Genomic DNA, 26,325 nt, shown 5'->3' with positions numbered 1-26,325 from the left:
CCACAGTCCTTGACAGCAGTGCACAATCAGCATGCATCACAGGCACAGATTGTCAACAGTGCAGCAGGATTTGGAATGTAGGTAAACATTCTGTGCAGCTGATGTGAGTCAGTGTTGTCCATGCAGACTTGCTTATGAACTATAATAAATCTTATGAATAATTAACATTTGCTGTTTTGTAGCACATGTAGATGGAAGTAAGTGTGCCACATAAAATTAATTTTTTCTAGAGTGGACAGTCTAAAGAAAAATTCAGTGCACTACCTACATTTCATATGCAGCAATGTGTGACCTCATGTGAATCAAATGTAACTCCTACTTTTCATTGCAGACTACTCAAATTTTTTACGGTGGGTTACTTCGTTTAGAAGTATCTCAGTAGCTGTGATCATGAATGAAAAGATAGGAACTTCAATATAATCTGTAATATGAGGCTATAAGTAATGAGAGAGTCAAATTTTTTCACTGCATATTTTCTGTAACATTGAGAAAGAAAACAGAGCAGTCAGCATGCACGTGACAAGCTGCTGGTGTTACTACTGCTGCACGAACTGGATGGTTAACCAGCATTCTCTGTATCTGCATCTGCAGGTGAATACAACTAGGCTGGACAGTGCAGTGAGTCAGCACACAGGCTACCAGATTTCTTTGTGTTCTCACACTTAAGGTCTAGCAGCCACTTCATTTTGCTGGCTTGCCATTTGGCAGCTTGCAGAGAGGGCAGTGTCATCCAGGGAGCGAAATCTGGGCCCTAACAAGCAGTGTCTGGCAATGGTAGTTGCTGAGCAGGTCAGTTACTGGAAGGCTCCAAGTTAGACCCTCAGCCTATCGAAGCTGATGTCAGAACGTACAGCTTGTGGTTCCACAGAATGATGGACGTCGGTGATTGCACCAGCAGACAGTGGTAGACTGACAATGTTTTCCCCGCACATACAGTTGTTGCCCACTCCACGGCTTTTGCTGACGCAATGTCTTTCACCAGCTTGGTGGCCAGAATATCTACTCGACAGAATCAGGTCTGTTGACAGGCAGGTGCCATAGATGACACGCAGTTCCCCTGTTGCAATGCTGTGGGAGTGTCCTGGATTCTAGTAACTCTGGTTTCTGATCAGGTGGTTCCGCCAATGTACTGAGGCCATCTGTGATGGTCTGTGAAGTGCCAGCTGATTACTACAACCAGTGCGGTTACAGCAGCAGTGATTTACACTGTTCAGCCCCACCAAATCTGTTGCATTGCTTGTTTATCAGCTTTAGGAATATTGGCATGTGTCTTGATAACTTTCTTACCTACATGAAAAGCTCGGTGTCCTCTAGAACATCTTGTGATTTATCCCAGATGTAGTTGAGATAGCTCATTTACTGTTGGAGGAATGTAATCAGTTTTGTAGGGAAGATGTAATTTTGAAATCGTCATGTGTATTTGCATTTTCTTTCATTTCGCCATGACATATACGAGGGGGGACCCAAAAGAAACCGGATCATTGTCATAAAAAATTTATTGATGAACCTTTTTACAAAATTACTTCAGTCACCTTCAAAATACTCTCCATTACAGGCGATGCACTTGTCGAGTCTCTTTTCCCACTGTTGGAAGCATGTTTGGAACTCTTCAAGTTTGATATTGTCCAGTGCCCTTTGCGATGCTGTTTTTACCGCCTCCACATCATCATAACGCTCCCTTTTTAGCGTTTTTTTCATTCGTGGAAATAGGAAAAAGTCGCACAGGGCTAGGTCCAGTGAGTATGGAGCGTGGGGAACGACAGACCACCTCTGAGATGCCAAGTAGTGGGTCACTCGTAAGGCCGTGTGTGCTGGAGCGTTGTCGTGATGCAGAAACCAGTCACCTGATCGCCAAAGTTCCGGGCGTTTCCTCCCCAAATCCTCTCGCAGACGCCTTAAAACATCCAAGTAAAAGTGCTGGTTAACAGTCTGGCCAGGGGGTACGAATTCCCGATGTACACATTCCACGAACATCAAAAAAGACAATGATCATTGTCTTCACATTTGACCTCACTTGCCTTGCTGTTTTTGGTCTGGGAGAGTTGGGAGCCCTCCACTGGCTTGACACTTGCTTGGTTTGTGGGTCACACCCGTAACACCAACTCTCATCCCCTGTAATGACTTTGTGCAAGAAGTTTGGATCACATGCAATCTCTGTTATCAAGTCCTGACACACATTCATGCGGATGGTATTTTGCTTCTGTGTGAGAAGGTGCAGAAAAAATTTAGCAGCAACACGTCTCATGTGCAAATCCTCACTCAAAATCTGCTGGCACGAGCTCCAACTGATTCCTCTCTCTGCTGAAATTTGGTCGATTGTTTGGCGACGATCCTCGTTGATCTTTTAGCGGACCTTTTGAATGTTCTCCTCACTTTGCGATGTTGCAGGGCGTCCAGAACGAGCTTGGTCTTCAACACACATCTCACCACTATTAAAGCACCCAAATCACTCGAAAACCTGCGTGCGGCTCATAGCGTCCTCCTGGAAAGTTTCTTGAAGCATTTGGTGTGTCTCCATTGCAGTTTTTTTTTTAAGCAGGAAACAAAATTTCACACACACTCTTTGTCCTTTTAAAGTTACCATAACGACTTCGCAGAGGTAACCCGCCAACAGTCAGAGAAACACGATGCCACACTTGCACATTCAGCTCTACACTGACGCCATCTGCACAGTTGTTTCATGAAGGTCTCTACTAACACCATCCAGCGTGAGAACCCTGCACTACGTCTATGAGTGGCAGCGCCCTCGGAGTCCGGTTCCTTTTGGGTCCCCCCTCGTACATATATAAAATTGTTCTTGATGCCACATCTTTGTGTTTATTAGTTCACACAGCTGTGTGGGCACTCTCAAATAGATGGAGATTGTTGTTGAGAGATCAAGCTGGCCTATACCATTGCACTCATGTAAATTTCATATGTGCTACATAAATAGTAGTTTTCCACTCATGCCTTTACAATTAGCCACAGCTGTTATGCCTAAGTCAACATCAAACATTTTTATTCCAGGTGGACTGAAATGTCACTCATTGAATGTTATGTACACACAGGTGCGCGCGCACGTGTGCACACACACACACACACACACACACACACACACACACACACACACACACACACACACAAAACCATTTTACACTAAATTTTAATATTTTGTTAGGAAAACTGACAACATTCTCCCAAAAATGAATTAAAATAGTCCCAGTGCACCGCATCTGACCACAGTTTTCATGGTGTTTCCCTCGGTTATCAAGTAAATGATTCTCCCACAGTTCCCAATTGACATTCCCTCTGCTCAGTTCCCAGACTGACATTTGGTTGAAAAGAACTGCAATTCTTTAATGGTCTGCATCTCAAAGAGCCACATTTGTTTCATTCTTTAAGTATACACACTTTCTGTACATAATTTAATCCCTGCAACCAGTAAATTATTAAATTTCATGCAACTACTGAATTGAAGAGTAGTTCTAATTTTAGTATCGGTACAGAATTGCTGCAGTATCTGTAGGGAGATAGCCAATTGCTACACAACCACACCAGTTGGTAAAAGTTAAACTAATACTTTCATTCAGAATGGAGATCTGTGCTTAGGTAAACTACATGTTGGCTACATAGCTGAAATAGCATCAGGTGTGTATCAGTCACCTGCATTTATGATACTTTACATTTAGGTGATCACTTATTCCTCAGCCACATTAAGGACACCTGTAGTGTGTATCGCAAGAGATTTGTAGCAGTTTTGTAAGCCACAATTTTCTTTTGTCAGATGGGTTTACTTCACCAATGAGTGGCTCCAATACAGAACTGTTAACCGAATAATTAAAAACAAATATTTCACAGCTTGAATATTTTTCTACCTTGCATGTTCCATATGAATCAACATAAAACCCATGCACTCAGTTTACTGAACATAGATGCATAATTAAACATTATAAAAAGGTTTATGAAGATGGCATTCACCCTTCACCAACGCAAATTTACTGAGTTGCTTCTGCTATAAGTTATACTTGCATAATTTTTTCCTCGCCTATCATCTAGCAAGGAGAAATTGTCACCAAAATATTCATAGAGCAGTGAGATTGCCCTTAACATTCAAGAGAGGACTTTGGTGGCCTCCATGTAATACCACCCCCAGAACAACACTCCACGTTCACCTTGTTGCAAGTGTGGGACACATTGTTGGAGGCATTCGGTGTTACTGGGCTGTCTCCAAATACATTGTCTGTGATTATCAGGGTTCAAACAAATTCGAGTTTTGTTGTTCATAATCAAGACCTAAAGCCAATCATGGGGTGTCTGTTCTGCATGATTTTTTGCCTCTCTAATGGAGTACACAGTGTTGGAGTACACAGTGTTGTGGTGTACAACATGGTGCTTGCCGTGGTCATCAGGGATGGAGATCTACATTGTGCAATCATCTCCTAACAGTTTGATGCAATACATTACACCTGTAGCCTTTTTGAATGACTAATTCAGTTCCAAAGCACTCACCCTACAGCTCCTTTGATTCAAAAGTCTTAGATATCGATCATCCTGTGCACTTGTCAAAGGTGGACAGCCTGTGTGGTGTAAGTCCTCAACACTACCTGTTAATTTGAACCAATCCCATGCCTGCACCACATCAGTTTGGTTCTGGTGCACACTTTGAGCAACTTCCATGGTTAACAAACCTTCTGCACATTCTGTGATGTGGACCTGATGATTGGTCCCAACTGTCCTTTGTGGGATAATGGATGTTCACTGTGCTGTTCTATGGATGTCTCTTAATGCATCCTTACTGGTGCTTTACTTTCAACTGAAATGCTGCAGTCTGTTCAAGCAAGGCATTCTACCCATAGCAAATGCCCATGGTAACAAAGTGTATGTTTACAAACAACATCAGAGATGACCTACCGGTCACTACAGGAACAGTCATGACATATCAGGGTGATGTGATACTTTTGTTATTGTGTGTATGCATTCATAAAATGTGATGACATCCATACAGAGAAATCTGTATACAAATTAATCTTTGCTACTAAAGAGCTAAACTGTGACCTGGTACCAGTTGCAGGTTGCCTTTCCGGTGGTTTCCAATCATGACAAAAATTTGATTTTCCTTATTTCACACAGTTATTGACCAAATAAAAAAAATTAAAATGCTGCCATAACCTGCACATTAATAGATATAATCTTACTTTACTTATCGCATTAAATTTTTAAACTGTGTATTTGTCTTGAGCCAGTGTAACTCAGCATGTGGATTACCCAGATTATATTCATCCACTATTTGAGAATGAAAGAACTTCTAACAAATAATTTCAAACCTTTTCTGAACTTTCTCTACCCACCACAAATTAATGAAAGGAAAAAGATTATTACTTACTACATTTTCACTGTTCACGCAGTAAAACTTCAGCCGCAGGCATAAGTTTTTATTTTATTACTTCTTTACCACTAATTCTGTTCACAACCCATTTTACAGACATTATCCACAAATGGTGCTGAATGTACCTACAAAATGATATTACTGTATGACACACAGTCCAGGAGTTATCACATCACAAACATTGAAATGCATGAAAAACTACAATATGTTCAATCATAAAGGATTTTCCTGTTTAACATCAAATATTTAACTCATCAGCTCATTTATAAACTAATCAGATGTTTGAAACTGTTTTATACACATATGTTTGATTCTTTTAAGAATCTCAAGCAGGAGATGGATTACTGTTAAGTAAATGAGTGAATACCATGAAACAATATTGTGTATGAATTTTATATATCTGTAAATTTTATCTCCTTGTTATCCTCACTCACCTACTATCTCATTCACCTACTATGTGCTTAAATATTTTGGTATTTTGTTCCCTACATTACTCCTTTATGCAGAATATTGCTTTCAGACTGTCAAGCGTAGCAATTTCTTTTATTACTGCTATATGCAAGTTCACAAATTCTGCATCATTTAATGAGTGACATAAATTTTAAATAAACACAATGCACACAAAGAATTATTTGAAATATAATTGTTGTACAGGTCCACCGACTATGGTGATGAACTGACGTGGGCTGCAGCATGGCTGTACAAGGCAACAAATGAATCACAGTTTTTGGATGAAGCTGAGCACCACTATATGAAATTCAGATTGAAAGAAAGGCCAAATGAATTTTTTTACAATAAGAAGGTTGCTGGTGTTCAGGTAAGAATTTATTTAATTTATTGTACTACCTCCATACCAGATGCCAAATCACAGTAAACAGATATTGTCCGTAAAAATACACACACAAAGAGAATGGTGCAAACATTTCAATTATTTATTTAAGTCCAGAATTTCCAAATATATGCTACAATATTTCTGCATAGATTTGAAATTAAACATTTGTTATGTAGAAACATACTAAAATAGCTGATTGGAAACGTACTAGAAGAACTGATTGTCTTAGGAACATAGGGCAAACATTAATGTGGGATATAAGTTGAATTAAACAAACGTAAAGATAATATTAGTCTTAGAAGAGTTAAGAAAGTAACTATGAAGGTAGTTATTATAGTTTCAAGTTTCCTGTGCAACAACTTGCAGATGTAATCTGTGTTTCATTTGCAATAAGAGAAGTTATTGTTTCACATAAAAAGATACACATAGTTATTTGTTGCCTTCATTCTCATAATGATGGAGTCTATACAAGCAGTATTATTGTAGTACTCCTTTTCGGCTTACAAATGACATGATTCAGTTAACAGGAATTTAAGGTGTTAACTGTTCACCTTGTTGCATATTTTTTCTTAAGTTAAACAAACTTATAAAAGGACACAAAATCTCATCCTTAAAAAATTGAGGGGTTAGAGTTAACAGAAAAATGAGTATTTGTGAAGTATTTTATCCTTCTGCTACCTTACATTCTAGATTTAGTTTTTCTGTGTCCCAACTGATAGTAAATATCACGTGTATCTAACTCAACTACAAGTAATGCACATCTCAATCTTTTAATCCTTCACATGGCTTAAATTCCTCACTAGTGGCTTCTATCAAAGCATAGCAGAACAACTTTTTGATTTTGTTTGTTTTTGTAAAGTGCCTGTGACATATTTTAGAAGATTGCAATAAGTAACCTGTTACGATAACGTAAATTCCAGGATGGAAACAATAAACAAAAATAATAAAATGAGAACACCCATACCACATTTCTGTACGATAAGTAATCTATATGGTACTTTCCTAACTCTATGATATTTGATATATGATATATGTGTATGCATATCTGTTTCAGTCAGCAAAAAGACAAAAATGTCACACTTGAGAGTACTCTTGTGGTTAGCAATGTGGTCTTCAGTTGGAAGGTATTTCATGCAGCTCTCTGTACTAGTTTATCCTGTGGAGCTGCCACAACCTGCATCCACCTAAACCAAGCAGGTTTAGGTGGAGGCAGGTTGTGGCAGCTCCACAGGATAAACTAGTACAGAGAGCTGTATTTGAGACTTGGTCTTCCTCTATAATTTTTACCTGCAACACTCCCCTCCATAACCAAACTGGCTATTCCTTGATGCCTTAGGGTGTTCTATCAACTACTCAAGTCAAGTTATACAATAAATTTCTTTTCTATCCACTTGATACATTATATCTACATTAGTTGTCTGATCTACTAATCTAATCTTCAGCATTTTTCTGTAGCACAACATTTCAAAAGCTTCTTTTCTCTTCTTGTCTGTATGGCTTACTGCCCACATTTCACTTCATATAAGGCTATACCCCATACAAATATTTTCAGAAGAATACATCCTAAAATATAAGGAACTGGGTATACATCCTGATCTTCTTCTCCTTCCCTGTCTGTCCATCTCCCTCTGCCCCCTTTCTGTCCACCTCTTCCTCCCCATCTCTTCCTCTGCCCATCTTGTCCTTACTAAGTGAGGAAGCAAAGCGGTTAGCAAACTGGACTCATATTTGGGAGGACGACGGTTCAAACTCGTGTCTGGTCATCCAGAGTTAGGTTTTCTGTGATTTCCCTAAATCACCTAAGGCAGTTGCAAGGATGGCACCTTTGACAGGGCATGGATGATTTCCTTCTTAATCCTTACCTAATCCAAGCTCATGCTCCATTTCTAATAACACTGTTGTCGACGGGACATTAAACACTAATCTTGTCCTCCGTCTTGTCCTTTCCCCCTCTCTATGTCCATTTCCACCACCTCTCTCTTTGTCCATCTCTTCTTCATCCCTCTCTCTCACACTGAGCCTCATTTGATGTTATTGCAAACAAAATCTGGATTGGGAATTGAAGAAGTTTAAAGTGAGTGGGTAAATTTGTTGGGATCATTGGTATGTGGGCTATACAGGGGATAAAAGAGAACTCTATAGGTGCTGGTTCTGTAGGATAATAGGGTCAGTGAGAGCATTTCATGTAGTTTTAATATGTGAATGGGTAGAATTGCAAAGTTATGGAAAAATCAGATCCTGTGATATTATTATAATCATCAGATGGTAAGCCATAAATATAACTTTGTCTATCAAACCATGTGTGACAAATGTGGTGGTTGCCATAGAATTTTGAAAGAGGGGGTGTTCTGTGTAGACTGTAATTTATGGTTTCATTGGGGTGAATGTAGCAGTGAGGAAATGAGGGTAGAAAATAAGGCTCTTCTGTGGCAGTGTAGGTTATGTAAAAAGGACAGAAAAATAACAGAAAAGGAGGCAAAAATTTGTGCCCTTAAGGCTGGATTAGAAAATACAAACTGTGAATTATCTAGGTTAAGGGAGGAAAAAGAGACTGGGAATTGGGAAAAGCAAAGGGCGAAAAAGGCAAACAGTTAAAAAAAACTCCAGAAATTCAATTAGTAAATCAGTTTGGCTTGCTATCTGCAGTGGAGGAAGGACCTCATCCAGATGTAGTTGAAAGTAGGTTGAAGCAGAACTTGAGCTTAAAGAAAAAAAGACAGGTTGGGATCAAACCAGAATAGGAAAAGAAGAATTCTGCTTATAGGCAGTAGTCATGGGAGGGGTGTGGGCCAGGGCAGCTTCAGGATAAATTAGGTGCAGGGTACCAGGTCACAAGTTTTGTGAAACCATGTTCTAGCCTTAGCCAGGTGACAGAAAACTTAGGTCAGCTATGCAGGGACTTTGAGAAGGAAGATCAGGTAATTATAGTTAGGGGAGCAGGAAACAGCCTGGCTGTGAATCCAACATACAGTATTAAGAGTGACCTGGACAAAATAGGAGCAGAAACTGAGCACACAAATGTGGGGTTTGTGGAGGTCTTTCAGCACCATGATCAGCCCTGGGTAAACACTGCTGTAAGGCATGTTAACACTGAGCTGAATAGGATGCTCCAGACACCGGCAAAATCTCAGTATTGTTCCAGTAAATGCTATTGGTAGGTGGGGATACACTACACATGGCCTGCACCTGAATAGGATGGGGAAAAGTAAGTTAGCTTCTCTATTAGCAGAAACTGTAAGGGGGTTCACAGTTGCATAAAGGGTGGTCCCTGTGGTTAGTGGGTCCAGGCAGACAGGTTTTTTAGGTTAAAGCCAAAGTCAAGACAGATAACAATCAAGATAAATAGAATAAAAGAAACTTCACATATAGTTAATAGGGGTAAAGCTGAGGGCAGTATCAGCATACTTCATCAAAATATCAGGGGAATAAAAAATAAAGTAGATGAGCTATTAGTGTGTTTAGATGATCTCAAAAATAAGAATGAGATTGATATACTCTGTGTGTCTGAACAACATGTAACTGTGGGCATGGATAGTGTCAGTATAAGTGGGTATAATTTAGCATCTTACACTTGTAGATCTAGGATGGATAAAGGAGGAGTTGCCATTTTCATAAAACAAGGGCATCAATGCCAAACTATAGAAGTAAGCAAATTTTGTGTTGATCAGTACTTTGAGGTTTGTGCATGTGAGCTTCAGCTAGATAATGTAGTATTGATATTAGCAACAGTGTACAGGTCCCCATTAGGAGACTGGGAGCTGTTCATAAAAAAGTTTGACTCCCTATTATGTATTATGCTGTCTGTCAGACAAAAAGAAGACGTTATTAATCTGTGGTGATTTCAATGTAAACTTTCTAAGTAATTCTGATAGGAAAAGTGAACTAGAAGTGTTATTAACAACATATTACAGAATCAGTGATCAAATTCCCTATGTGTATAGCTCAGGACAGTAGCACGCTAATAGGTAATGTATTTGTATGGAAAGAGGATGTAAAACAAACATGTGCTTTCCCTATGGTAAATGGATTATCAGACCATGATGCACAACTGATTAACTTACAAAACCTAACAGGGTGTATAGTTCAGAAACCATTAAGTAAAAGTGTGAGGTCCCTCAACCTGGTATCTATACAGCACTTCAGAGAAAGCTTAAGAAATGTTAATTGGGAAGATGTATATAATGAGCCAATTGGTAATGATAAGTGCAACATATTTCTTGATAAATTTGTATCCCTCTTTGAACATTGTTTCCCAAAGAAAATTACTAAGTGTAACACTACACACTTTTCAAAGAAACCTTGGATTACTACAGGTATTAAAGTGTCTTCAGAAAGAAAAAGAGGGGACTGATGACCACAGAAGTTAAGTCCCATAGTGCTCAGAGCCAAAGAAAAAGAAAACTGTATGAGACACCAAGAACTAGTAAAGATCCAGAAGTAGTTTTGTATGATAAAAATTATTGTAACATACTGAGAAAAGTTGTAAGGAAATCAAGAAATATGTATGTTAGAGAAGAAATTAACAACTCTGGCAATAAAATCAAATCAATATGGAATGTTGTTAGAAGGGAGACAGGAAAAGTAACCACTGGGTAGGTAGTATTACTGTTAAAGAGAACAAGACCATCCTGACCAACAGTGCATAAGTAGCTAATGTATTTAACAACCATTTCGTAACTGTAGGAGAAAAAATTGGTGAGAACAGTTCAAAAGAAAAAGCTAGGCAGTACATGGAAGAGTCTGTTTTAAAAAAATTTAGTCAAATTAAGTTTCATGTAACAACCTCTTGTGAAATAAGTAAAATTATTAAATCTCTGAAAAATAAATGTTCTGTTGGAGTCGATGACATCTCTAATAAGATATTAAAACAATGTACAGCAATTACAGCTGACATTCTGAGACACATATGTAATGCATCACTAACTCAATGTATTTTCCCAGACAGGTTAAAATATGCCATTGTCAGGCTCTCTACAAAAAGGGGGACACCACAGATATCAATAATTATTGGCCATTTCCTTGCTTACAGCATTCTTAACAATCTTCGAGAAAGTAATGTACTCAAGAGTGGTTAGCCATCTCAACAGTAATGGGATACTTAATAAATCACAGTTCGGATTTCAAAAATGCTGTTCCACTGAGACAGCAATATACATTTTGAATGTCCACATAATAGAGTCTTTAAATAGTAAAATTTCACCAATAGGAATTTTCTGTGACTTGTCCAAGCATTTGATTGTGTGAACCAATTCTATGGTATAAATGGAATAGCATATGAGTGGTTGAAGTCATACCTACAGAACAGGAAGCAAAAAGTTTCCTAAGATGGGTCAAGTGATTTAAATAAGTTTGCCACTTCATCTAACTGGGGTGAAATTGCATTAGATGTTCCACAGGGTTCAATCATGGGTCCCCTTCTGTTCTTGATATATGTGAATGACCTCCCTTCCTATCTGAAACAGGAAGCTGAACTGACACTGTTTGCTGATGATACAAGTATCCTTATTAATTCAGTAAAAGAAACTCCAATTGAAAATGATACAAATAAGGTCTTTGGAAAAGTCATTAATTGGTTTTCTGCAAATGGGCTTGCTCTAAACTTTGAAAAAACACAGTATATCCAATTTTCTGCTGGAAAAAGTACAGTTCCTTCAATAAATATAACACTTCAACAGAAGTCAGTAGACAGGGTAGAGCATACTAAGTTTTTGGGTGTACATATAGATGAGAATCTTAATTGGAAAATTCATATTTTGGATCTCCTAAAGTGACTAGGTTCACCAACTTTTGCGATCAGAATAATTGCCAATTCTGAGGATATAGAAATTAGTAAGCTAACATATTTTGCATACTTTCACTCTCTCATGTCATATGAAATAATATTTTGGGGTAACTCAACTTTTAGACAAAAAGTATTCACTGCTCAAAAGAAAGTGGTTAGAATAATGCGTGGGGTTCATAGTCGCACATCTTGGAGGCATCTTTTCAAACGACTGGGAATTCTAACAACGGCCTCACAATACATCTACTCACTAATGAAATTTGTTCTCAACAACATGGACCAGTTTGAAAACAGCGACATTCATGATTATTATACCAGAAAAAAGAAAGAATTACACTATCCTTTGCTCAACCTATCTTTGGCACAGAAAGGGGTAAAATATGCTGCTATAAAAATCTTCGAAAAATTACCAGATGAAAAGAAGGTGTCTGACAGACAGCAGTAATAGCTTCAAAAATAAATTGAAATCATATCTCCTTGACAACTCCTTCTGTACCATAGATCAATCCTTGAATAGAAATAAATAAATCTATAAGTATAGTATATGCATTTTGTGCCATTTAAGGGAATGGGGTAAATAATAGAAATATTAATCTTTAACTATGTATTGTAATATTTGTATATGTATTAAAAAAATTGTTTCATATGTGCATTTCTTGTGCACTTGACACGTTCCACATCATAATGGCTACCGTACTGTGGGATTGATCAGTGGAACACACAACCAACTAACTAACTAACTAACTTCCTGTTTTCTATTAAAACTGACTGTGAGGAAGAAAACAAAATAGTACATTGGTGTGTATAAAACTGTTGCTTAAAATTATATATAAGGGGAAAGAATATATGTGGGAGGAATAATTTTCCTAATGGTTTAAATGCTCTGCTGTTGTAATTAAAACTGTCTGTGATGAACAAAACTAAACTGCACACTTTCACAGTGCAGCACAGCATTTTCTTTCTTGCAGTCAGTTTTAATAGAAAAGCTGTACATTGTGGTTTGAAAAAAAATATATAGCCTGTGCCCATTTGAATGTTTGACAAAATATTATGCAAAAATTTGAGGTAAATGGGTCAAGAACTTTTTGAGATTTTTGCTAACAACATTTCCCTAATATACACTCATGCTCATAAATTAAGGAAAATGCTGATACATGGTGAAACAATGCTCTGGTGGGCGGTTTGCGGGTTTAAATCACCTCAGGGCATGACCATGTGATGCATATTAAAAAGGGTAGGAAGATTTTTCTGTTTAGAAAAAGTGACAAAAAGCAGATTTCAGAGTACCTGTTGGCTCAACACAAAAGTTTTGTCTCAAGTACAGATAGTGTTGAGGATCAGTGGACAAAGTTCAAAACCATCATACAATATGCGTTAGATGAGTATGTGCCAAGCAAGATCGTAAGAGGTGGAAAAGGGCCACCGTGGTACAACAACCGAGTTAGGAAACTGCTGCGGAAGCAACGGGAACTTCACAGCAAACATAAACATAGCCAAAGCCTTGCAGACAAACAAAAATTACGCGAAGCGAAATGTAGTGTGAGGAGGACTATGCGAGAGGCGTTCAATGAATTCAAAAGTAAAGTTCTATGTACTGACTTGGCAGAAAACCCTAAGAAATTTTGGTGTTATGTCAAAGCGGTAGGTGGGTCAAAACAAAATGTCCAGACACTCTGTGACCAAAATGGTACTGAAACAGAGGATGACAGACTAAATGCCGAAATACTAAATGTCTTTTTCCAAAGTTGTTTCACAGAGGAAGATTGCACTGTAGTTCCTTCTCTAGATTGTCGCACAGATGACAAAATGGTAGATATCGAAATAGACGACACAGGGATAGAGAAACAATTAAAATCACTCAAAAGAGAGAAGGCCTCTGGACCTGATGGGATACCAGTTCAATTTTACACAGAGTACGCGAAGGAACTTGCCCCCCTTCTTGCAGCGGTGTACCGTAGGTCTCTAGAAGAGCGTAGCGTTCCAAAGGATTGGAAAAGGGCACAGGTCATCCCCGTTTTCAAGAAAGGACGTTGAGCAGATGTGCAGAACTATACACCTATATCTCTAACGTCGATCAGTTGTAGAATTTTGGAACACGTATTGTGTTCGAGTATAATGACTTTTCTGGAGACAAGAAATCTACTCTGTAGGAATCAGCATGGGTTTCGAAAAAGACGGTCATGTGAAACCCAGCTCGCGCTATTCGTCCACGAGACTCAGAGGGCCATAGACACGGGTTCACAGGTAGATGCCGTGTTTCTTGACTTCCACAAGGCGTTCGATACAGTTCCCCACAGCCGTTTAATGAACAAAGTAAGAGCATATGGACTATCAGACCAATTGTGTGATTGGATTGAGGAGTTTCTAGATAACAGGACGCAGCATGTCATTCTCAATGGAGAGAAGTCTTCCGAAGTAAGAGTGATTTCAGGTGTGCCGCAGGGGAGTGTCATAGGACCGTTGCTATTCACAATACACATAAATGACCTTGTGGATGACATCGGAAGTTCACTGAGGCTTTTTGCAGATGATGCTGTGGTGTATCGAGAGGTTGTAACAATGGAAAATTGTACTGAAATGCAGGAGGATCTGCAGCGGATTGACGCATGGTGCAGGGAATGGCAATTGAATCTCAATGTAGACAAGTGTAATGTGCTGCGAATACACAGAAAGATAGATCCTTTATCATTTAGCTACAAAATAGCAGGTCAGCAACTGGAAGCAGTTAATACCATAAATTATCTGGGAGTACGCACTAGGAGTGATTTAAAATGGAATGATCATATAATGTTGATCGTCGGTAAAGCAGATGCCAGACTGAGATTCATTGGAAGAATCCTAAGGAAATGCAATCCGAAAACAAAGGAAGTAGGTTACAGTACGCTTGTTCGCCCACTGCTTGAATACTGCTCAGCAATGTGGGATCCGTACCAGATAGGGTTGATAGAAGATATAGAGAAGATCCAACGGAGAGCAGAGCACTTCGTTACAGGATCATTTAGTAATCGCGAAAGCGTTACGGAGATGATAGATAAACTCCAGTGGAAGACTCTGCAGGAGAGACGCTCAGTAGCTCGGTACGGGCTTTTGTCAAAGTTTCAAGAACATACCTTCACCGAAGAGTCAAGCAGTATATTGCTCCCTCCTACATATATCTCGCGAAGAGACCATGAGGATAAAATCAGAGAGATTAGAGCCCACACAGAGGCATACCGACAATCCTTCTTTCCACAAACAATACGAGACTGGAATAGAAGGGAGAACCGATAGAGGTACTCAAGGTACCCTCCGCCACACACCGTCAGGTGGCTTGCGGAGTATGGATGTAGATGTAGATGTAGATTTGACCTGCGGTCGTCGCATGGTGGAGCTGGCAGTGGTCCACATACTCAGAGGTGTGTTGGTGCATGTTGGAGTATGGTGCAGTGAGTAAGTGTGCAAACATTTTCAGATGTGCTAATGGTGACTGTGTGTTGAAAATGGCTCAAAGAACACATATTGATGATGTTATGAGGAGTAGAATGCTAGGGCGGCTGGAGGCTGGACAAACACAGCAGGTCGTAGCACGGGCCCTCCATGTGCCACAAAGTGTGACCTCAAGATTACAGCAATGATTCCAGCAGACAGGAAATGTGTCCAGGTGCTACAGTACAGGATGTCCACAGTGTACAACACCACAAAAAGACCAATATCTCACCATCAGTGCCCACAGATGGCCACGGAACACTGCAGGTGGCCTTGCTCGGGACCTTACCGCAGCCACTGGAACAGTTGTCTCCAGACACACAGTCTACAGATGACTGAACAGACATGGTTATTCACCCAGAGACCTGCAAGGCGCATTCCACTGACCCTGGTGACAGGAGAGCCCATAAAGCCTGGTGTCAAGAACACAGTACATAGTCATTGGAAGAGTGGTCCCAGGTTATATTCACGAACGAGTCCAGGTATAGTCTGAACAGTGATTCTCACCAGGTTTTCATATGGCATGAACCAGGGACCAGATACCAACCCCTTAATGTCCTTGAAAGGGACCTGTATGGAGGTCGTGGTTTGATGGTGTGGGATGGGATTATGATTGGTGCACGTACACCCCTGCATGTCTTTGACAGACGAACCGTAACAGGTCAGGTATATAGGGACGTCATTTTGCACCAGTATGTCTGCCTTTTCAGGGATGCAGTGGGTCCCACCTTTCTCCTAATGGATGATAACAACACATGGCCCCACCAAGCTGCCATTGTGAAGGAGTACCTTGAAACAGAAGATATTGGGCAAATTGAGTGGCCTGCCTGTTCTCCAATTCTATAACCCCATCGAGCAAGTCTGGGATGCTCTCAGTCGACATATTGCTGCACGTCTTCAAACCCCTACCACAGTTCAGGGGCTCTGACAGGCATTGGTGCAAGAATGGGAGGCTGTACCCCAGCAGCTGCTTGACCACCTGATCCAGAGTATGCCAACCTGTTGTGCGGTCTGTGTACGTGTGCATGGTGATCATTTTCCATATTGATGTCAGGGTACATGCACGGGAAACAGTGGCATTTTGTAGCACATGTGTTTCTGGATGGTTTTCTCAACTTATCACCAGTACTGAGGACTTACAGACTGTGTTGTGTGTGTTCCATATGTGCCTACGCTATTAGTGCCAGTTTTGTGTAGTGCCATGTTGTGTGGCACCACATTCTGCAGTTATCCTTAATTTATGAGCTTGAGTGTATACATTACATATACACATTTATATTCTATAGATAAGGGGCAATCAAAATGTTTTCGTTTGAAGACCATACAGTCCAGAACTTTATGCTAATCAGGCTAAATCATTACGGAGATACCCATTTGCTAGAATACTGTGTCCTGCTGCTTGGAGAAGTCTGTAACTGCTTGTTGCACATTCTCATCTGACAGGAATTGTTGATCATTCTAGATCTTTCTTAAGGGACCAAAGGTATGTTGATCACATGGAGAGAGATTGAGTTCATAGGATGGGTGCTGGAGCGCTTCCTACTTGGGTTGGCATAACTTCAGTATTATGGCATTTGTGATGTGGGGACGTGTGATATTGTGAAACAACAGCACCCCCTGGTGCATCATTCCACAGTGGTGCTTTTCAACAGACATGCTGCTCCATAAACATTCTTCATTATCTGATGAATGTCTACTGATGTTTGTTCTTTGGCAGTCGAGAAAAAAATAACAGCACATTGGTCCTGTTTGGACACACTTACTAATAGCATCATCATAGTTGACGCGTCCACATTTACCCTACACATGTCGGAAAGATACAAATGTCACACCAATCCCTCACTTACACATCAGTACTTAATACCTGCATCGGTTCACACTAAATTACATATATGCTGGAGCAACATTCGCAGATTGAAACTTTCTGATTGTCTCTTATTTATTAAAAAAATATGTAGCCTATGTCCGACTAGACATTTATTAGGGTATTGTGTAAAAATTAGAAGTGAATTGTTCAAGAACTTTCTGAGATTTTTGCTAACAATGTTTCCTCTAGACACAATATGCATATATTTACATATTATAAAAAGTATATAGCCTATATCAGTCCAGATGTTTCAGATAATTATTGTTTCAATGTTAACTAGCTCATATACCATCTTCTCTCCACTGTTTTGCTCAAACCATTCAACTGTCACCAAAATTTTAAGAGGCAGGGATTTTAGTGCAGTTAGTCTGTAGTGTTTAGTTTAAAAGTAAGTGCCCAACTTACTACATGAATTTTGTCTTATTTATCTACAGGTTGTTTTGTGTACAGGGATAACAGAGCTTTAATGTGCAAAGTAACATAAATTTTGCTTTTTTCTCTCTAAGCTTTTTAATTATGAGTTACATCCGTTATTTTCTTTTCAGGTTCTGATGGCACAGCTCACCAAACAAAAAGAGTATGTGGAAGCTGCACAAGCATTCTGTGATTTTACTGTTGACCACCAAAAGAGAACACCTAAAGGACTGGTGTACATTGATAAGTTTGGAACGCTCTGCCATGCAGCGAATGTTGCATTTGTTTGTTTACAGGTACTGAATTATCACTTTACTGAAGATAGTCTGCATTAGTCCAAACTTAACTAAAAATTCAAAAAAGTTGTGCCTGATTTATGGAATTTTGATATTACTTCATGAATAAACTAGCAACTTAAATGTATTGGCAATATATGAAAATGAGACTGTTTCCCTCCTCCAAAGACAGAGTTATATACATTAGTTCCTGACGTATGAAATAATTCATTGCGTAAATCATCTACACTATTACAGCATGAAGCGCGCACAACAATATCCCCCCCCCGCCCCCTTCAGTGAAATACAAAGTGCACTGAAGCAAATCTTTAGTTGTAAGCTTTCCATTAGTTTTACCTCAGAGGTAACATTTCTCTTTATTAGCTTGCACAGCGCATCTACATACATATCCATGCTTTGCAAACTGCTGCTAAGTACATAGCAGAGGGTCCTTCTCATAACATCAGCTGAGAAACTACAACACTAGACTTCACTTGTGATCTGCCTTTATGAATTACACCAACCAAATTTAAGCACTGATGTGAAAAGGTGCTAATCGTATCAAAGGGAAAATTTACTTGAGAAAACTATGAAGTTACAATGAGGAAGGATGATTAGCCATTACTTAACTCTAAGTAGCACTGATGGACATACAAAGGAGAGAAAAAATGTAACAAATTTGTCCTAGCTTTTGGAACTATTCATTTCTTCCTCAGAGAGAAAAGAGAAATAAGTCAAAAAAAGGTTAGAATGGAGAGGAACATCCTTCAGACTCCCGGTTAAGAGGAACTCATCCTAAGGAGGAGGAAGTACAAAGATCAATATTTGCTAATACATTTTTTGTTCATTGATACTCATTTGCTACACTTGTCCACTCACTTTCTGTAGCACTACAAGATGAATTTTATTTTTAAGTGTTATGGTATTAAACTACTACATGCACACTCTAATAAGATACTTGGTGAAGTGGCTAATGGGAGTAGCAAATTTGATACAAATCAAATGACACTGAATAGTGTTGATTGTTTAATGGTCACTGTTAATGTGAGCTACTGGACAACATGATGTTTAGTGCATCTTGCAATGCTACTGCTGCCAATGATGACAAAAATTAACTCTAAATTTTAGTTGTAAATTGTAGTCTTTTGATTAAACTAATGAGATTTATTGCAGGTGGTAGAAGTTTTAGAGCAGGAAACAAAACATTAATTTTATATACTTACTTTGATGAATTGAGAGTTACAATGATTGTTGATCATAATAGTACATCTTTCTTGTTTTTCCTAGGCTCACTTTTTTGGACTATTTTATATTAATACATGAATATGCAGTTCATATTTTAGAAATAATTTTCTGACAAACATGTTTCATAATTGTCTTCATTTTTTGGTAATTTTCACTTTCAACATCTGAACAACTCTTTGGAAGCATCCTAACAACCACTGAACTGCTTACTTCACAAGTGTCAGATAATTTCACAGAATGCCAATTGCAACTAACAGCTTGGGCTCAACACTAGGCATGCATAGAATTTTGACAATATGAACCTTTTCTAATACTGTTGTAATAATGACCACTTGCAATTTACAATAGGTAGATATTTTGTACAAACATATTCATGTATGGCAATCTACATAGCAGAAACTAAAAACTGATTTCAAATAAACTGTCTCTTAAAAATCAACACCTTTCTATGTTACATTTTATAAAATTAATATTGTTAACAATTACTGTAGGAATATACACATTTCATTCAAAAGAAATTGTTGCTTTAGTTCACTACAGTAGTGGTGACTCTAATGCTAAAGCTTTATCATTTTACACAGAAAACACTGTTCTAATATCTACTGAAGACTAGTACTCTTTGTGCCATTATACAATTATTAGTGTAAATTAATAGTTAACACTTACCTACACACACACACACACACACACACACACACACACACACACACACACACAAACTGATGGAAAAAATCACAACACCAAAAACTAATTAATTTAGAGTAATGGCATTTCAGGAATACATTTGTGTAGGTAACATATTTAAGTGATTGTGTTGCAAGATCCAGGTTAATTTAACCACAAGATAAGCCATTGCAAATGTAAAATTTTGGCACATTAATAACTGTTGTAACTGCCACAATATTAAATGCAAGCATGCAAACATGCATGTGTTGTGATGTATAGGTGCTGGATGTCAGTTGTGGGCTGTACTTCCATGCCCACTGCACTTAGTTGACCAATACAGGTTGGTTAATACTGTTTGTGGCTGACATTGGAGTTTTTATCCAATGAGATCCCATAAGTACTCAGTTGGAGGCAGGTCTGGTGGTCTAGCGGGCCAAGGCAACATGTTGACACTCTTATAGCATATTGGGTTACAAGAGTGGTATGTTGCAAAGTGTTCTCCTATTGGAAAATACCCACTGGAATGCTGTTCATGAATGGCAGCACAACAGGTCAAATCACCAGATTGACATACAGATGTGCAGTCAGGATGCATGGGATAACCACAAGAGTGCTCCTGCTATCATATAAAATCACACCCCAGAAACTCCAGGTGTAGGCCCAGTGTGTTTAGCACAGAGACAGCTTTGTTGCAGGTCCTTAACTGGCCTCATTCTAACCAACACACAGCCACCACTGGCACTGAGGCAGAACCTCCTCCGTGCTCTCCAATGAGCTCTTGCCTGACAGCACTTAAGTCACAAATGGCAGTGGGTGGGGGTCAGTGGACTGCACACTACAGGGTGTTTGGCTTAGAGCTGTCCTTGGAGTAACCGATCTTTAACAGTTAGTTGTTTCACTGTTGTGCCAACTGCTGTTCACATTGCTGCTGTAGATGCAGTACAATGCGTTGGAGCCATATGCCAAACATAATGGTCTTCCCTCTTGGTAATGAAACATGGCCATCTGGACCCCAACTTATGTGGCCATCTGGAGCCCGGTCTTCTTGCAACCATACATTTCCGTGACCATCATTACAAGCATTCAGTACAGTGGCTACATTCCTGCCAGGTCTTTCTCAGCATTGCTGAAGGAACATCCAACTTCTAGTAGCTGTGTTACGCAGCCTTTATCAAACTCAGTTATGTATTGATAATGGCATCTTTGTCCCCTAACATCGACTCACAACACTCAATCTCAAAGACAAAGGCAAATAAATGCTCACAAACATTACAGTGTGTATTTAAAACAAACCTGATTTGCATCCTGATAGTGGCACTACTAGCATGACTCTTATGGAACAGGAGTGAAATTTGGTTAGGCATCAACTTTCAGATGTTGAAAATTATCATCTGTGTCCTGTAGTTAGAAAGTTTCCATTTGTTGGTCATTAAGTCCAAGAGAGGTACACCAATCAGACAAAATTACCATGAGCATTGAGTCAATCATCCCACTGATGCACCAACTTGAAGATACCCATTTGGTAAAACACAATGTCCTGCTGTGAGAAGTGGTCCATAACTGCCTGCTGCACATCCTCATCTGACAGGAAGTGTTGACCCTCAAGGCCTTCTTAAGGGACCAAAGGCACAATAATCATGTGGGGAAAGATGAGGACTATATGGTGGGTGCTTGAGTGTCTCCCACTTGAGTTGGCCTAACTTCTGCATTACGGTATTTGTGATATGGGAATTTGCATTATCATGAAACAGCAGACCCCTTGTTGCCGTTCTCCTGGATGTTGATTTTTGACAGACATGCTGCCCTACACACATTCTTCCTTCTCTGATGGATGTCTACTGGTGTTCGTTCTTCAGCAGCCAAGGAAAGAATAACAGCATGTTGGTCCTGTTTGGACACATTTGGTAATAGCATCACCATAGTCTATGTTTCCACACTTATCTCATGCACATCGGAAAGACACACCAATCCCTTGACTACATATCAGTGTTTATATATCTGCATTAGAGTTATGCTAAGTTATGCTGCAGAAATACCCTCAAACAGAAATTTTTTGATCAGCCCTTATACAGCTACAAAAACAAAAGTCACATGAAGAGTTGATGATCATTGAAATGTATAACTGAATTTGACGTCTTCTCTGTAGATATCTTCAGTGCATTAAACACTCTCATATCTGATAGCTAAACTTCATACTGAGGAGAAAGCACTCAATATCAGTCAGTGAATTTCAATTTCCATCAATTCAGCTATTTCCATCAACCACCTCGCCAAGAGCCCCCTTATAGTGTGCATATAGCTATAATTTTCAGGGAAATTGATAGCAGTAATCATATTAAACATAAAAGAGTTGGGATATGTGCTGTGTTCCACAAGTGAAGACATCTGTAACAAAAAATTTGGCCTAGGGCAAATTATATCATCACAAAATACCCTCTGCCATACCTCAGTTAGAGGCTGTAGCTGCTGATATGAAAACTGTAAATAATCGTTCATTTCCTATAAAAGCCTACTTCATGATTTGGTGACAATTCATGGACAATGATATCCTAGTAAATACGAGAATGTGGTTTGGATATCACTGCTTGGCAAATGGAGGAAGAATATATTTTGGTACAACTTATGGATGCAAACTGAAAAAGTCATTTGTTACAGGTCCTTATCAGGCAGCCTCAGTTTAAATGTTTCATGAGATATTTGCTCCATGGATAAAAATAAAGATATAAAGATAATTCAAAGAATTACTTTTTCTCATAACAGAAAGGGTAACTTTTGTCTGGACATTTTGAAAATACTTTACTGGAAGCCATTATCAGGAGAACATGTGTCTTAAGCCTTGATATGTAAAGTCTCTTAACTGAAACAGATCTCTCTGATGTAAGTTTTTGTATGATAGTTGAAAGTTCTGAGAAAATAAAGTTACAGTATGTTGTTTTTGATGACTGACTAAAAGCTCAGTGAAAAATCCAGGATGGAGTATAACAATATTATGAAAAGGAAAGTTGCCATATAGCGGAGATACTGAGTCGCAGATAGGCACAATAAAAAGACTGTCACAAATAAATAAAGCTTTTGGCCATTAAGGCCTTCATCAACAATAAACGTAGACACACACACACACACACACACACACACACACACACACACACACACACGCACACACATGTGCAAACTCACACAAATGAATGCAGTCTCAGGCAACTGAAAACACACTGCGAGCAGCAGCACCAGTGCATGATGGGAGTGGCAATTGGGTGGTGGTAAGGAGGAGGCTAGGGTTGGGGAGGGGATAGTATGGTGGGGGTGGCAGACAGTGAAGTGCTGCCTGAAGTAGTGAAAAAGGAGAGAAGTAAAAAGACTGAGTGTGATGGTGGAATGATGACTGGGTAGTGCTGGAATGGGAACAGGGAAGCAGCTGGATGGGTGAGAACAGTGACTAATGAAGGTTGAGGACAGGAAGGCTATGGGAATGTATGATTTATTGCAGAGAGAGTTTCCACCAGTGCATTTCAGAAAAGCTAATGTTGGTGGGATGGATCCATATGGCGCAGGCTGTGAAGCAGTCATTGAAATGAAGGATGTCACGTTTCGCAGCGTGTTCAGCAACAGGGTGGTCCTCTTGTTTCTTGGCCACAGACTGTTGGTGGCCATTCATCCAGACAGACAACTTGTTGATTGTCATGCCCACATAGAATGCAGCACAGTGGTTGCAGCTTAAATTATAGATCACATGGCTGGTTTCACAGGTAGCCCTGCCTTTGATGGGATAGGTGATATTCATAACCAGACTGGAGTAGGTAACGGTGGGAAGATATATGGGACAGGTCTTGCATCTAGGTCTATTACAGGGGTATGAGCCAAGAGGTAAGGCCTTGGAAGCAGAGGTTGTGTAAGGATGGATGAATATATTGTGTAGGTTCGATGGACAGCGGAATACCACTATAGGATGGTTGGGAAGGAGAGTGGGCAGGACATTTCTCATTTCAGGGCATGATGAAAGGTAGTTGAAACCCAGGTGGAGAATCTAATTCAGTTGCTCTAGTCCTGGTTGGTACCAAGCTACAAGGAGAATGCTCTTAGTGGCAGGATGGTGGGAGGTGGTGGGAAACTGGAAAGATAAGACACGGAAACTTTTTTTTGTATGGTTGGGAGGATAATTATAGTCTGTGAAGGCTCCAATGAATCTTTCCATATATTTCAAGAGGGACCTCTCTTCACTGCAGATGTGACAACTACCGGTGGTTACGCTGTACAGAAGGGACATCCAGGTATGAAATGGGTGGCAGCTGTCGAAGTGGAAGTATTGCTCGTGGTTAGTAGGTTTGATATGGAAGGAGGTACTGATGTCGCTATCTTTGAGGTGGAGTTCAACATCTAGGAAGGTTGTTTGTTGGGTTGAGTAGGACCAGGTGAAACAAATGGGGGAGAAGTAGTTGAGGTTGTGGAGGAATGTGATTAAGGTGTCCTCAACATCGATCCAGATTGCAAAGATGTCATCAGTGAATCTGAACCAGGTGAGGGGTTTAGGATTCCGGGCTTTTAGAAGGGATTCCTCTAGATAGCCCATGAATAGATTGGCATATGGTGGTACCATGTGGGAACCCATAGCTGTACCCTGGATTTGTTTGTAAGTAATGTCTTCAAATGAAAAGTAATTGTGGGTGAGGATAAAGTTGGTCAAGGTGACTAGGAAGGAGATAGTTGGTTTGGAATCTGTTGGGCGTTGGGAAAGGTAGTGTTCGATAGCAGTAAGGCCATGGGCATCAAGAATGTTAGTGTAAAGGGGGGTGGCATCAATAGTGATGAGCAGGGTACTGTGTGGTAAAGGAACAGGATCTGTGGAGAGTTGGTGGAGGAAATGGTTGGTATCTTTTGTATAGGAGAGTAGGTTCCAGGTAATAGGTTGAAGGTGTTGGTCTCTGAGAGCAGAGATTCTCTCAGTGGGGGCACAGTAACCAGTCACAATGAGGCATCCTGGGTGGTTATGTTTATGGACTGTAGGAAGCATGTAGAAGGTATGAGAGTGGGAAGTGCTAGGGGTGAGTAGAGAGATGGATTCCGGGGAGAGGTTCTGGGATGGGCCTAAGAATTTGAGTAGTGACTGGAGAGCCTGCTCGATTTCTGGAATGGGGTCACTGTGGTAAGGTTATTAGGTGGAAGTATCTGACAGCTGGTGAAGTCCTTCTGCCAGGTAATCCTTGTGGCTCAAAACAACAGTGGTGGAGCCTTTGTCTGCAGGCAGGGTTATAAGGTCAGGATCAGTTTTTAGATGATGGACTGCAGTTACTCTGTGGATGTAAGGTTAGCTTTACATGTCGAAGGATTTTGGGAATGATCGTAAGGCACGGTTGGAAGTTAAGAAATTCTGGAAAGTTAACAGGGGGCGATTCAGAGGCTGTGGGGTGGATCATGGTTTGATGGAGGAGTGACTGAATTAGGCAGGTTTCAGTATTGGTCTTTGGTTGAGTCTGATTGGTAGGGTTGCTGGGGGAAAAGCGTTTCAACTGTAGGGGCTGGGAGAAGCAGAAAAGATCTTTAGCAAGTCCTGGGTGATTGAATTTGGGAGTGGGGCAAAAGGTGAGGCCTTTGGAAAGGACTGATATCACTGTGGTGCTAAGGCTTCTGGACGAAAAGTTCATGACTGTGTTACAGGTCTGTTAAGGTTCTGTATTCTGTGTGGTGGTGGGAGGAAGTTTTGGAAGGTGGGTTAAGTGTAGTAGGTCTGTGAGATAGGATATGTCAGCTATGAGGGGACATGGGGCAAGTTTGGAGGTTGTTACAGAGGTACTCCAAGGTGGGAGTAGGAAGCGAACAGGATGGAGAGCTTTTTGAGGTGGCGTTGTGCATGTTGCTCAATTTCCAGCAGGGCAAGAGTTTCGTTGTGTGTTATGGGTTCCAGGAATTTGGAATTGCATAGCATTATAATTTTACAGATGAAGAGAAAGTACTGTAAGGAGTTTGGGCTTGGTTGATATGGTTTTGCAGGGCTATGTTGGTGAAGGCTAAAGATTGGCAGAATCTGAACAGGTGGAGGTCTTTGTGGAAGGAGGGGTGACAGCCAGAGGTGGGTAATTTGATGGTAAGGCCATTTGGGGAGATTCCATGAGCCAAGCAACAATGCAGGAACAGTATGTGAGACTGGTATCTGGCTATGGATAAGAAAACTTCTCTGTCATTTCGATCATTTCAATGACTGCTTCACAGCCTGTGCCATATGGGTCCCTCCCACCAACACCAGCTTTTCAGAATTGTGCAGATGGGAACGCTCCCTGTAATACATCCTACATTCATGTAACTCTCCTGGCCTCAACCAACGTTAGTCACTGTCCTCACCCCTCTAGCCCCTTCCCTATTCCCATTCCAGCACTACACACCCGTCATTCAACCATTTTCCTTTTCCGCTACTCCCCCCCC

General features: G+C 40.0%; 1 protein-coding gene across 1 annotated transcript in view; it reads left to right on the top strand.

Annotated features, from left to right (window-relative positions):
• The window catches only part of LOC124711363 (endoglucanase E-4-like), a 432,910-nt gene that overhangs the window by 392,510 nt on the left and 14,075 nt on the right, over positions 1 to 26,325 (top strand). Inside the window, exons 6-7 of the mRNA XM_047241402.1 lie at positions 6,020 to 6,182; positions 17,857 to 18,021. Of these exons, the coding sequence (XP_047097358.1) occupies positions 6,020 to 6,182; positions 17,857 to 18,021 (328 nt within the window). The remainder of the gene's footprint in view (positions 1 to 6,019; positions 6,183 to 17,856; positions 18,022 to 26,325) is intronic.

This window comes from Schistocerca piceifrons, chromosome 8 (genome assembly GCF_021461385.2).
Source record: "Schistocerca piceifrons isolate TAMUIC-IGC-003096 chromosome 8, iqSchPice1.1, whole genome shotgun sequence".
In the NCBI taxonomy this organism is placed as follows: Eukaryota; Metazoa; Arthropoda; class Insecta; order Orthoptera; family Acrididae; genus Schistocerca; species Schistocerca piceifrons.
The sequence above is the reverse complement of the archived record's forward strand: the minus strand, read 5'-3'. Positions and strand labels throughout refer to the sequence as shown.